At 36.4% G+C, this 15,000-nt stretch overlaps 1 protein-coding gene across 1 annotated transcript in view; it reads left to right on the forward strand.

Annotated features, from left to right (window-relative positions):
• The first annotated feature begins 5,712 nt into the window (after positions 1–5,712).
• LOC137983509 (cullin-3-like) overlaps positions 5,713–15,000 on the forward strand; it is a 30,600-nt gene continuing 21,312 nt past the window's right edge. The window contains exons 1-11 of the mRNA XM_068830661.1: positions 5,713–5,992; positions 7,526–7,635; positions 8,486–8,573; positions 8,929–9,042; positions 10,430–10,501; positions 10,603–10,691; positions 12,376–12,490; positions 13,305–13,358; positions 13,445–13,522; positions 13,806–13,902; positions 14,476–14,627. Of these exons, the coding sequence (XP_068686762.1) occupies positions 5,939–5,992; positions 7,526–7,635; positions 8,486–8,573; positions 8,929–9,042; positions 10,430–10,501; positions 10,603–10,691; positions 12,376–12,490; positions 13,305–13,358; positions 13,445–13,522; positions 13,806–13,902; positions 14,476–14,627 (1,023 nt within the window). The 5' untranslated portion in view covers positions 5,713–5,938. The remainder of the gene's footprint in view (positions 5,993–7,525; positions 7,636–8,485; positions 8,574–8,928; positions 9,043–10,429; positions 10,502–10,602; positions 10,692–12,375; positions 12,491–13,304; positions 13,359–13,444; positions 13,523–13,805; positions 13,903–14,475; positions 14,628–15,000) is intronic.

Below are 15,000 nucleotides of genomic sequence, written 5' to 3' on the forward strand. Positions count from 1 at the left end.
CGCCACAGTCAAGATGGAATGACTTCGATAGTTTATAATCAACAGCTACCCGCTGCGATCGACCAGGTACCATGATAGTAGTTCAAGTATACAATTGCAAAGGGTAAAGCTAGAAAAGTTTTTTTTAGGATTTCTAGATTAGTTGGGCTTAGAATAATAATGTGAAAGTTGTGAAAGTATTGTACGTGGTCACGCGCGTGATTTCAAACTATTCACCGGCACACGCATTGAAGTTTTCGTGAATGATTGTGAAATGATTGTTGGCAATTTGTGAAACAAAACCGCGCGAATTGTCTGGCGAAATTGAAATGTTTGGATTTGATTGTTAGTTGACGGTTTATGTAACAAAGCCCAAGGGACCGAGGGTTAATGACGCGCAAATTTTAAAATCGCTGTCGGCATAGTAATGAAAAGAGCGTGTTTTAATGGATTTCGTTGGGTAACCACATTGTGGCTAATCCGTGAAAGATTTTGTGCGCGGGAATTGCTTTAGTTGCGAAAGCGCTATCACAGCCATTGGTTTGTTTGGTTTTTGTCGTGATGGGGGAGGGAGTAACAATTAAAGTGAGACAAAGCTCGGCAAATGTATTTTGATTGATAATTTTGCAAGGCCAAATGCCTTGTCTTATTTAACGGAAGTTTGAATTATATAAGGCTATCGGAAGCACGTACGGTTTCAATGGAAGAGCCATTCTATCGAATCTTTCGCAGGTTTCCTGTCCGGTCCTCCCTCTCATTTTTACAAACTTGCCCCACCCCACTCCCTTTAGATGTGTACTGGTTACAAAAATTATTTCCGAGCCCTCCCCCACACAGTCTGCCATTGTAACACATAATTTACTCACCCTCCCCTACAAAGTCTAGGTTTGTAACAATTTTCGCTTCCGAAGATTTTTGAAATTCGCGCTCGTTCATTACGTTACGCGTCGGTGATTGCAAACCATTGTCTTATGAACAATAAAGCCCGCTTTCTTCAAACAATGGTTAAAGCCATAAAAGGAGCGAAAGTTAGACTTATTATCCAGCCAAAATCCTAACCCAAAGTTTGATATGCGTTAGGTGTTGCGGAAAAGCCTTTTCCTGCGGTGGTTCGTTTAGATACCACGTAGAACTTGGCGCAGAACTCAGCTCATTAGATGATTGGCTTCTTGGAAACTGCTTAAGTGTTAACTTAGAGAAAACTAAATTCCTAATTTTTTGCATCGAAAAAGAAACTTAAAACGCTTCCAAATATTCCAAATACTATATGCTTTTCGGGGGGTAATTTCATAAAAAGAGCAACATGGACAAAATTTCTTGGTGTAAAAATTGATCAACACTCGAATTAAGAGTTGCATATTGAAGACTTATCTCGTAAGATCGCTAAGTCAATAGGAATTATTTTTAAGAGTAGGTATTTTCTTCCAACAAATGTAATGACTAGTCTTTATTATAGTTTCATCTACCCTTACATTTCATATTGCACGTTGACTTGGGGTAGCAATTATCAAACAAAATTAAAGCCTATTCATATTTTGCAAAAACGTGCCGTAAGGGCTATTCTGTTTTGCAGATAACAGAAAGCCAAGTAAACCTTTATTCTCAAAGTTGAACATTCTGACAATTTATGAAGTCACTTGAATTCAACAAGGAGAATTCATGTATAGATGCATAAATAATTTATTACCCGAACATATATATTTGATGATTATATCAATCCAATTAGCCATTGTTATAACACTCGCTCCAAAGCTAATAAAAAGCTCTACATCCGCAAGATAAATACAAATTATGGTAAATTTGACATCAAGTAGTATGGAATGATATCCCTCTGGTGATACGAAACAGTTCGTCACTTTCGATTTTTAAGAAATAGTTAAAAAAGTATATCATTTCATCATAAAACTGCCTGCAAATTAAGTTTACGTTTATTTACATAATCAAGTGTATTTATATTTATATTTGTGAATATTACTCTTTTCCGTTTTGCTATATAAGTCTGTAATAATTTATTTAACAAGTTATTGCATTTTGTCTCCACTCGAATAATTCTAGTATTAAAAGTAAAGTAAGGTGTAGGAACTCGTTAGCCCCTATGGTCTCTTTCCTGCACCTTCCACATTTTAATAATTAAGTAATTTGCAGAACTGTAATTGAAGTGGCTAATTCAATAAAACTGTTAAACTGTTAGACGTAGACAACCTCGTTCCCAGAGCCCACGTTCCTCTTAGTCAGCACCGACAAACGAGAAGCTCTGGTTGCAACCGTTTCTCGGACCGGAAGTTGCAACTGCGCATGTGTAGTTTAGGGTGTTCTTCGGGTTCGCATCCCATTCTCGTCACCAGAGCCTTGGATCGACCCAAGGCTCTGGGAAACTCTATGCAGGAGAACATGCGCCGTAGTGTTCTTATAGCCAAAAACTGGCTATTGGAACCTTACGGCGCCTGCTCACTCCTAGCGCTAAGATGAATGCACCAATTAGAGACGCTTTTGATTGTCCTTCCCGAAAACCAAAAACCAATGAGAAGACACTTTGTTTCAGGGTTCCCCAGAGCTCTTCTCTCGTTCAGTCAAGAGAAGAGCTCTGGAGTCGAGATTGGTTCGCATCCCTGTTGCACAGCAAAGGCCAACGAATCGATGTACTAGTACTTAAAATTTTGCTTCTAAAATCTGTATTTTAGTTGTAAGTCTTCGAAAAAGTTGCTTGAGATAACGGTTATAAGTTATTTTGTGTCATAAAACATATTTTTTCAGCAAAATTATCTTAATAAAGTTTGTTCGGAGCTGTGAAACTTTGGCGGTTAATTCGACTCGCTTTACGCCCAATTTAGCACAAAGTTTACTGGTCTTCCACTCTTCGCTCACCAACCAAACCTCACTCCTGAACAGAATATATATATATATATATATATATATATATATATATATGTATATATATATGTATATATATATATATATATATATATATATATATATATATATATATATATATATGAAGAATGAAAAGATGAGTCGCTGGCGAACTTCTCACAGGTCTGGTATATTATAATCTCGTGTAAACGTTTCGCCCTTCGGGCTTCTTCAGTACACGCTAAAAACTAAAAACTAAAAATACCTGGTACAACTGAACTTGCGCTATTTATACAAAACCATGAACCAAAAGGTGTAAAATGTTTAAAATTACAAAAAAATTATAAAAAATCACAATAATATGTCATGTAATATGTGCGGTTGGAATATTCCAACCGCACATATTACTTGACATATTATTGTGATTTTTTATAATTTTTTGTAATTTTAAACATTTTACACCTTTTGGTTCATGGTTTTGTATAAATATTGGAATATTCCAACCGCACATATTACTTGACATATTATTGTGATTTTTTATAATTTTTTGTAATTTTAAACATTTTACACCTTTTGGTTCATGGTTTTGTATAAATAGCGCAAGTTCAGTTGTACCAGGTATTTTTAGTTTTTAGTTTTTAGCGTGTACTGAAGAAGCCCGAAGGGCGAAACGTTTACACGAGATTATAATATACCAGACCTGTGAGAAGTTCGCCAGCGACTCATTTTTTCATTCTTCCTATTAACTTATCTGAGTCAAGACGTTTTGTATCCTTTTGGATCCTCCTCGCAAGTGGCATCACCGTTGGATACTCAATCTTTATCATTCTACTTATATATATATATATGTAATAAGGAAATAACTTCTTGAGGCATATGTGTTTCTAATCGGTTTTATACTTCAAACGTTTCGCCGTTTAGAGCTTCGTCAGTGAATGAAGATTATGAGTAAAAGATTGCTTTATGTAAGAGAAAAAAAAAACTTAGTACAATGCTGGAATTTCAAGGCTCATTAATAAGGCTCTGCAGTTATATATATATATATAACTGCTCACTAGCTCGCTAGTTTGAGCACTCTGGCATGACTTGGATGTACCACATGCGTGGGACATCTGGGGTGGTTTTATAGCTTAACCTCCATCCTAGACATCAGCACTGCACTGATGAGGCCCAGAAGGCCGAAACAGTACTGTCTGCAGTTAGATATAGCTCTTTGGCATTACAAAGCTTTTGCTTTCATGTTCAAATTGAGCACTCTACTAGGATGAGTCAATGCCGCTAGCAATTGCGCATGCTCACTAGCTCGCTAGTTTGAGCACTCTGGCATGACTTGGATGTACCACATGCGTGGGACATCTGGGGTGGCTTTATAGCTTAACCTCCATCCTAGTCATCAGCACTGCACTGATGAGGCCCAGAAGGCCGAAACAGTACTGTCTGCAGTTATATATATATATATATATAACAATGTTGGAACATACTTTCGGCTTATTTCCTCCAATGCTTTAAGAGGAAACGAGAAGATATTTGTGCTGAGCTATTTTTCTTGTCGAAGAGATCTGGAACTGGATATTTACTTCCGGTAAGGCTATTGTCTTCTTCAACCAATCACAGTGCACTTGAAAACGGTTGCAACCAGAGCCTCTCGTTTGTCGGTGCTGACCAAGAGGTACGTGGGCTCTAGGAACGAGATTGACACGTAGAGAAAAGCATCCACGAGTTCGCCATAGAGGCAGTTTGATTTTAACTAGTGACTTTTGGACGAAAAAGTGCTAACTTTAAAGGGATCCTACACTGAAAATGAACTTGAAGTTATATTATGCTGATTTCAAATATATGATTGAAATTGTCCAATAAATGTATTTACCAAAAACTTACCTTGAATCAAGAGTCGTACAATATTTTATGATATTGTAGCGTCTATACCCTATCTGAAACAAAAAAAAATATATATATATCTAAACTGTCTTCAGATGATTCCCTCCAGTTTTAAAGAGCATGTTCCTATTTCACTTAATAAAATTTATTTTAAAGTGCACCTAATGAATGAAAAAGGTTCATCGTTTAATGATTTCTAGATATCAGTATACGATATCAAAATAGATAATAAGTAGCAGTGCCAGATAAATAAGTGACAGTGCTAGATAAGTATAGTTTTTGGGATGCATGTCCCTACGGCCTCAATGGCTATTTACCTCGCGCTCATGGAATAATTTTATTAAAACTATGGATAATGCGATTCTAGAGTTTTGATTAGCTTGATCATGGTCTACAAATATCAGTAACCGTACGCATCACTTTTTTTGTTTTTACAAATAAAGCATGGAAAATTTATCCCTAATTTGTGGGCGTTTTTAACAAAACAAATTTTCCACTCGCGCTTGTCATATGAGATGAGTACAGCCAACATCTCATATCCAACGCGCCCTCGTGGAATAATTGTTACTGAAAATCATAAGCCGAACACGACACTATCATTATCTTTTCTTTAGTCTTCATTTATAAAATGCATTAGTCTTATTTGTTCCCACACTACTCTGTTAAGAACAGCGTGCTCGTTTGGATGTAAGATTCTTTAAGGATTAATTGTTTCAAGAGTTCGTGATAACCCAAGAACGTTAGCCCAAGTTGAAGTGAAGTGAAGCTATTAGTCTCTCCCCTTGGGGCTTTTCAGGACTAGTTTACAATGCTTTATGGGGGGACTTTAGCCAGACTGCTTGTTACGCAATCTATTTAGGAAGTGAAAGATGCCCCCCGTCCAGATAAGGTCAGACCACAACTCTGGGGACTACGTCCCCTCCTAACTCAGTTACTAACAGTCAGAAGTCACATTCGCTAGTACCTGGGAACAAGGTTAGATTGCATGACGTCAGTTCTAAATGCATTGTGGGCTATATTAATGGCTCCGACTTTGAAGCTCGGTAATGGGTTACACTCTGACAGGGATTTGCAAAATTTTCAAGAAAGATAACAAGATAAACCTTATATTTTCGATGATTTTAAATACCTTAAGGAAAGGAAGAGCCACTACTCCCGACGTTTTGTAGAAAAAAATTACAGGGAAAGAGATTTTAAGGAAAGGGAGTTGCTCTCAAGCGAAGTTTCCGAAATGAGTTTGCGACCGGGGAAGAAGGACACCAAGATGAGGATTCGAGCTTTTCCGGTAAGTTTGACGATACTTGGCGTGTTACGAAGTTCTATAATGTTGCTACAGGACTTCGAAGTCAAAATTAATTAATGGTCTTGTGAAGCAACAAAAACAGAGGTGAGAATCGAATATTTGAGCTATGAGATGATCAAGCGAATCTAGCGCGGTTTACCTTGATTTGCTGTTAAACTTTATAGACGTGGAGAAAGGCTTACCAAGATTAGGGTTATACTCGTCTATAATGCCTGCACATTAATGGACCATTGCGTTTATTTAGGGTACATTACAATTTAAACATTGTTTTATAACCAGACCGTATGCTAATTAAAATAGTAGCGGAAGTCAAGCAAATGTTCACCAAATAGTTGCTCAAACTTGAAACTGGCTTTGTGCAATTTCTTTTTCCTTTATATGTTTTAAACAGTCATTCCAAGTTTTTTATAACATATTTTGGTTATTTTTTGACCTACTGAGAATATGCAAGTTCTACACAAGCCGTAGTTGTTATTAGTAAGAAAGATATCTGTTTACAAATTCTCCTTTTGATATTTACTCTTGTCTAGAAAAAAGGAACCCTCGTTTACACAGCGAAAAGACTTTTGCTGTACATTAATAACTATTGGTGTCATCTCTGGTGTCTTCGCTAATAGAGGAATCTTAGTTTACAAATTTTGCCTTATGAGTGTGATCTCATTATTTTCAAATTCTCCAAGAAATTAACTAAAACAAAAGTGCTTATTTCATTAAGTTTCTCTGTGCATTGAAGCATGCTATACCGTAATTGTTGGGCAATTTTGCTTAGGGCCGATTTACACAGTGCAATTTCGATGCATACGACAAGCTTTCGACAGGCCTACGACATGACTTATGATTGTCGCAGTGTTTTAAAACATGTTTTAAAATGCTGCAATATTTTCCCTGACATACACGACAATCGTCGTACAATCGACTTACGATTGTCGCAGTGTTTTAAAACATGTTTTAAAATGCTGCAATATTTTCCCCGACATACACGACAATCGTCGTACAATCGACTTACGATTGTTGCAGTATTTTAAAACATGTTTTAAAATGCTGCAATATTTTCCCTGACATACACGACAATCGTAAACAAGTACCGGTACTCAGCCTGTCGTCAGTTTGTTGCATGCGACAAATATTGTACTGTGTAAAAATCGATGGTTAAAAATTCAAAACTTTTCATTTTAAGGATACATGCGCCCATTGCTGTGTTTGCCTTGCTAGTAAATATATTATAATTTGTCCGTTTTTGGTGGCTAATATTTTGGTGATTGTAAGACCATCTTTTGTCAACGTGAAAGTACTATGCATGTTTGTTTGGAAATAAAAATTCTGTTTCATCTTGCACTGTTTGCAACAGCCAATAACAATTTATTTTATTTGGATTGCACTAGTTACACACTTTGTGGCATGCATTCTCTCACTTGACTCTTGGTGGCTTCATTGGTTTGCCCTGTTGATTTAAAATAATAAATCTGTACTTTTGGTCTTTTGGCAATTTATTTACTTGTATGCCTTGTTAACTAGATGACTATGGATGACAAGTATGTCGAAGATATTTGGAATTTACTGAAGAATGCCATCCAGGAAATTCAAAAAAAGAACAACAGTGGTCTTAGTTTTGAAGAACTATACAGGTAATTCTTATAATTTTCTCCTTGAACAAGGTAAAGGTAAAGGTACACGTTATTTAACGTCGGAAGTTCCTTTACTCTCTAGAGAGTACTCTCCCAGGAAGCCAATGGTGTGCTCATTTTACCCCCCTCTTTCCATCAGTGCTCCGTTTTAAGGGTATTTAAAGCTACTTAGGCTACACTGAAAGGAAAGAAGTTGAAACAAGGATGTGAGATCCGGGGATCGAACTCAGGACCTTATGCACCAAGGCCGTGCACTAACCGACTGTGCCACCCTCCAACTATGATGATGTAAAACTAAGGAGAGTAACAGGGAGGGTTTCATTCATAAAATTAATATGCTTTTCTGTGAGGTGTTAAGGCACTACAATTTAGTATCTACCACTAGGAATTGATTTTGTTTTTAGAATTTTGCAGACCGGAGATTTTTATAAATTGTCCAAACAGCTTTACACCAAGGTGGGACATGGTGACCGAACCTAAGACTGTCATGATCATTGACAGTCAACCATTTTGTTGTGTTAGAAAATGTTTGTTGGACGTCGATAAACTTGAAAAGGAATGTGTGCCAAGCTCCTCATGAAAGTTGGCCCGTAAATGTGCTGTATGGAGAACAGATTGAATTTTGAGCGCTTCGTAATAATACCCAAAGATTGAGTTGTGAGTCTTGGCTTTGTAAGTTAAATTTATCATGCCTATTTATCTCCAGACAAGAAAAAAAAAGGGTAAATTAACTTTTTAGCTTAAAATAAAACAGTACAAAGAGTGGTTAATTACTCGTACTGTTACCAAGAAAATGATGGTGAAGAGTCAATTTTTTTGTTGGGGACTAAAATAATGTGCTTTTAATCAGGAATGCTTATACCATGGTTCTACACAAACATGGGGAGCGATTGTACTCTGGATTGAAGCAAGTTGTGACAGATCACTTAACAGAAAAGGTGGGGTTGGTAATTATCTGCTAGTTCAGTTCTCTTGATTAATAAATTGCCATTTGTCAATATTGTCTGTTTTTCAGATATCTCAGTACAGGTAGAACTTGGATTGCACATTCCTCTTTATAATGAATGCATTGTGCATTTTATTGGTTAATTTTTTATTATTTGTACAGTCAATTCAGATAGTTTTGTATTTTGGCATGAAAACTGTTGGATAAAGCCTAAATTTGTATTGATTCTATTTGTATTTTTCTTGATTTAAAACAAAAAGTCATTGATACGAAGAGAGATTTGTGGAATATTTTTTAGGAAGTGAATGCATTTTTTTATGTTCATTCTCTCTCTTTATTTTTTCAAGATACGCAAGGATGTTGTAAATTCTCTAAACAATAATTTCCTGGATACATTAAATGCAGCATGGAATGATCATCAAACGTCAATGGTGATGATCAGAGACATACTTATGTATATGGTATGTTTGTCAGAAGTGAATGGACGATAATTATCACAGTTATTAAATTAAACACGAAGCTCAATGGTCTGGAAAACTACTGTAAATAACTATTATTATACATCAGACTCACTATGAAAAATCTGATTGGTCAAGAGCATTCAATCAATTCACAATAGCTTGTGAACTTGACATGATAAATGTAATATCTGCTGCAGATATTACATTTATCATGTCAAGTTCAACGTCTTCCTAGTTACTAAGCCCCTTGGAGTGTTCTCCTCAGAAACAAAATGGCTGAATGCTTCGCTTCTGTTTCTGAGGATGAATTATGTGAAAAATGTATATTAAAACAATTATTGAATTCGGTTTTCGCATGATATCATGAATTATCAAAACCTCGTGTCTGTGTTATCTACCTCAGCCTTCAGCTTCGGCAGATAACACAGACCTTGGTTTTGATAATTCATGATATCATGCTCATCCTCATCCAATAATTGTTTATTATACATAGTCTAAATGGAGAAGTGACCCTCGCTCTTATCTGACTATAAGAGATATTTTTTTCTGGTGTCAACAAGAGACAGTTGCTTAAAATTAATTGTCTGGATAAGTGCAAGAATTACTTTACTCCTTTGTCTGTAAACTTCATTTTAAAAAATTACATGTGTATTTATTTATTTCACTATACATACTGTTAAGTCTGTTGAAAGTACTGTACTGGAACTTTGTGCATTAATAGTAGTATAAAATAATAGGAGAATGGTTTGAAAGGACTAAGCTCTTTTGCAACTATAATTGCCACTAAGAGACACTATATATTTAGCAGAGAATTTCATATAGTATCCAGACAACAACAACATTATTAAATTTGTGTTCATGCTTACAAACAGATAAGTACATCAATTTAATAACCCATTCACCCCTAAACCGGCCAAAACCAGCCATACTTAGTATTTTACTCTGTCTAACACCAGACGATTTTACTCGTCAATGGGGAACCCCTGGGAGTCAATGGGTTAAAAGAATGAGTAAACGAATATAAAAGAAAAAGAATTCTCACAACCGCAGTTAGCAATAGCTAGTTGAGTTGGGCAGTGAAGTGGGAAAAGTAGTGTTAATCTTCTGTATAATATCGATTGATACACAGTAATTACAAAACTAAAATATACATTTAACCCTTTCACTCCTGTAAGGGCCACTGAGACTTACAGGTTTTACTCTGTCTAATGTCAGAGAATTGTACTCGTCAATGGGATCGAACCCCGCAGGAGTGAAAGGGTTAAATGAAACTAGTATGGCAAACCACTTCAGAATAACCAATTTTGAGTAACCAATGCTTTGCCTAACATATAAAACAATGGTGAAGGACAAAAAAGTTTTAATCAGCTATTTGTTATTTTAACAGGATCGGGTGTATGTTCAACAGAATGGTGTTGATAATGTTTACAATTTGGGATTAATCCTTTTTAGGGATTTGGTAAGCTGCTGAATGTTTTTTTCCGACATCTTGTTGGTTATGTTTTCTATTCTTTGGAAAGTGTTTTTCTCCTTTGATCTGTGTTTTTTGTTTCTTTCCAGGTGGTGAGGCATGGCAATATTAGAGATCATCTTTGTCAAACATTGCTAACTCTAGTTAGAAGAGAGCGTAAAGGAGAGGTGGTTGACAGGTACTTTTGTCATTTGTACTGTAGATGTGTACGTGCATCATGGAATGTTAAAACTTTCCTTTTGGGTAAATTTGGAACTGAGCTGTGGTGGGTTCAGGGTTAGCTTTGAAATATTCTAGCAGTCCTGAAAATATTATACTTGTGTCCAGAAATGCACACAATTAGACGGACACCCAATTTTGAAATTCAACTTGAAGTGTCCCTTTAGGTCTGAGCATTTGCTACCTATTTCTAGCAATACGGCAAGTGTAACAGTTAGCGTGGTAGTGCAGTATTGTGCAAAAGTATGAGAGCGAAATACGCAAATTTTGTTCTTTGGCCCTGCAAACTTTCAACGAAATTTTCACATTCCAGCGCCTTTTTGCAATGTTTCCGTCGTCATTTCGCTGAAACAAAGATATTTCGCGGATTTCGTCGAATTACGCTCTCAGTACTTTTGCGCAATACTGTAAATGCAGCTGTTTCCCTTTCCTTGAGGACCTGAGTTTTGGGGACACTTCATGAAGGCAACTGTCTGTTTAGAGTGTTTTCACTCACGTGAGCTGTAACATTGTTGCATGATAATAGAGCTCAATTCCCAGAGGATAAGTTGGGTACACCAACATGGCCGCCATTCTATTGTTTAGGTACACCAATGTGGCTGCCATGACGTCACATTAAAAACACTCTATTCCCAGATGCGAGTGATGTTGAAATTGGGGAGAAGAGATGGGGGGGGGGGGGGGGGGGACACTTCTTGACCCTTATCAAAATCATTGTGCATTTCTGTACATATCTGAAATATTAATATCGTTTTTCAAAACTGGCAACCTGGCCCGGGTTGCTCTTAGTGTGGTTAGCGCTAACCAGGGTTAAACACCATGGAAACCAATTGGTTTTATATACCTCTTAACCAATGGTTAGCGCTAACCATGCTTCGAGCAACCGGTCCCTGACAGTTACTGTGAAAATCCGAAAACCATGAACACTAGAAATATTTAAGAAATGATGTTATTGTAATTCAAGTAAAAAGCCAATCACACGCGAGAAAACTAAACCGCAACCACTAACGGTGATTAGTTTGTGGTTTCACGTCGTTCCTGATTGGTTGCTGCACAATTGGTAAAGTAAAGTAAAGTAACCATGCTTTGAACGTCGATAACTCGTAACAGTAATTCAACTGACAAACCTGAGGTTGACGGTGTGCTCATTTTACTCCCTCCTCTCCGTCAGTGTTCCGTTTTACAGGTAAAAAGCTACTTAAGCTACACTGAAAGGAAAAAAGTCAAAACAAGGATGCGAGATCCGGGAATCAAACTCAGGATCTCTTGCACCAAGAGATAATAAAATTTTGTCAAAATCAAATCATAGTGTTCATGGTTTTCAGATTAACACAGCAAATGTCATAGTCATTTTCACAATCATGTTCTTTTAACTGTGAAATGTAAGTAAAGGTACAGACTGAATCCAAAAATAACATCCAGTATATTTTGTAATTTTGTGCCCATCAGACTCAGTAACCTCATTTTATAGAAAAAGCTTGTAGTTTTCTTTTGTACTGCACATGCATACATTAAAAACCTTGTAAAATTAAAAAAGTTTAAGAGATGGTCTTGTGAGAAGGCTTCGAGTCTTGGTATGGTTTTTTTTTTGTAGGCTTTAATACTGACTGATTTAATAATACATGTATACTGCTTTTTTAAAGGATGGCCATTAGAAATGCTTGTCAGATGTTGATGATTCTTGGTATTGACACAAGAAGTGTCTATGAGGAAGACTTTGAGAAGCCTTTCCTTGAAGAGTCTGCTGAATTCTACAAGGTGAGATTTTTTCTGATATTAGTTTATGACATATTTTTTTTATTTGAAAGAAGATGGCATTGAGCCCTGTGGGTGTCATCTGCATATGGACCATAAGATTACCATGAAACTCGCTCATTTCAAATTGCAGCCTTCAAGAAAACAACTCTCAAGGGAACTGCCCTGTTGTTCTCCGTTGAGGTCACTCCTGGTTGAGTCAACATGAAGGGATAACATTTGATATTTGAGAATATAATGAGATGAAAGAAAGTACTACCTTAAGAGAATTTTGACTCACATGTGGCATCACTCATATTAGATGTGTTTAGGGATTTACCAGTATTTGATATCACCACACCCTGCCAGCAGAGCCTTTCTTAACTCGACACCAAGAAAGAAAGGACCTTGCAGAAATGGATTAAGTTTTTATTGAGTGTCAAGTCTTTAGCTGTTGCTTGGAGACTCGCACTCTTAGACACCATGTGATTTTTGTACTGAAGGCTCGATTTTGACCTTCACCGAGTCAAAAATATGATGTGTTCCCTGACTAAACCAGTTTGACTGGAACTAGCCCAGAAACTTGGGCTGCGGCGACTTAAAAGACTTGACATGATTTCTGCAGAACCTCTCTTGCTTGCCCTCTGGTGAGTTTTAGAGATCCTCTGCTCGCAGGGTGATATCACCACTGATAATATTATTAAAAAGTGTGAATGTCTGTCCAAGGTTTTACTTGCTATAATGCCCGTCATCCATAAGTACCAGTATTTATTTCCAACTCTGCACTGGAAAAGCTCAGAAAGAGTCAAGTCAGTACATTTATTTGTTCCCTCAACAGCTGGAAGGCCAGAAGTTCCTTGTGGAAAACAGTGCATCTGTTTATATTCAGAAGGTTTGTTAGACTCTACCTTTCTTGCTAAAAAGTTAATAATTTTTGTTTTAAAACAACCTGGTGTTACTTGTGGGATTTTCTGCTAGGTTGAAGCTAGAATTAATGAAGAATCTGAAAGGGCGAAACACTACTTGGATCCAACCACAGAGGAACCTATTGTTAAGGTTAGGATCATGAATGAAATGCTAGTCAATCACTGAATGATCGCAACAATACCATTTCCTTTACAACTCTTATGGACAATTATTTCAGTCCTTGCAATATAACATGAGACAATAAACTAATGTCACCTGAAGCTACCAAATTTATCCATGTATAAGTTGACCTCTTAAATAGATCAATCCTCATGTTTAAAGGCTTAAAAATGGATTTTCGCCATTCTTGAGAAGTGGAACAGAATTGAATTATATTTCAGTAATAAATATATATTTTCTCATTTGCTCATAGGTTGTAGAAGAAGAATTAATACGTAAACACATGAAGACAGTGGTTGAAATGGAAAATTCCGGTGTTATTCATATGCTTAAACACAACAAAATTGAGGGTTTGTACATTGTATTTGATTTGATTTAGTTTTCAAAGTGGGTTTCACACGGGACAGTAATTTGCATTACTGTTCTTTTTTGGTTTAGTTAACGTGCTATGAGTTATTCATGTAAGTTTCATAGTCAAGGCTTCTGGTTACATTTCACAAAGGCATGATTCAATGAAATTCACTTGAAATTAGGTGTAACAAGGTATTGTTTCATTTGCTCTTTTTTGTGTGAATACCAGTTTTAGAAGTACATTTTTTTGTATTTGTCTAATCTCAACTACATGTAAGTTGAGAATTTTGGGAAAATATAGTTCTTTTTCATTTGTGTGAAGAAAATAGCTGACATCTTCACAGAGACGTTTGTGCTTCAATAAGCCAACTTCATCTGGCATGTAAGATTAAGAGCTTCAGGCAGGGCAAGAAAAGAACTAATGGGCTCTGCAGCACAAAACAGTACAAAGTACATTCATTTATGTTTTGGATGGTTTTGTAATTCTCAAAATGAATAATGTCAAGAACAGAAAAAAAGGAAAAAAATAGCCAGTAAAGAGCCAGTCGGCCTTTTGTTGACTCTCTTTTCAGATCTGGCAAGAATGCACCGGTTGTTTATCAGAGTTAAAGATGGACTTAAAACAGTATGCGATTGCATGAGGGGATACTTGCGAGAACAAGGGAAAGCTCTTGTTGTGGAAGAAGAAGGGGAAAGTTCTAAAAATCCCATCACTTACATTCAGGTAGAATTATGTCATGGATTATTATTTCAGACTGTGAATGACTTAACTTATTTATTTTTTCCTCTCTCTTACCTTTCCTCTCTGAAATCACTTTTTTAATTGTTGACTCGCACAGCTCTTGATAGCAAATGTAGTATTAAAGTGACTTACAAACTGAAAATTTCAAAGAGGAATATTTTAATTTAAGAAAAATTAACTTCTGTATGTAAACGGATTCAGTGTAAAAAAAATGAAAATTTAAGTTCATCACACAAGCTTATGCAACCAAGGCTAGGATTCCATCTGCCTTGAGTGGGCCGGATGAGAAAATTCCACCCGCTCTCAGAAAATTCGTTGAATTTCGCCCGCTCACACACTGAGGATAAAATCAATA

This window comes from Montipora foliosa, chromosome 13, assembly GCF_036669935.1.
Source record: "Montipora foliosa isolate CH-2021 chromosome 13, ASM3666993v2, whole genome shotgun sequence".
NCBI classification, from domain to species: Eukaryota; Metazoa; Cnidaria; class Anthozoa; order Scleractinia; family Acroporidae; genus Montipora; species Montipora foliosa.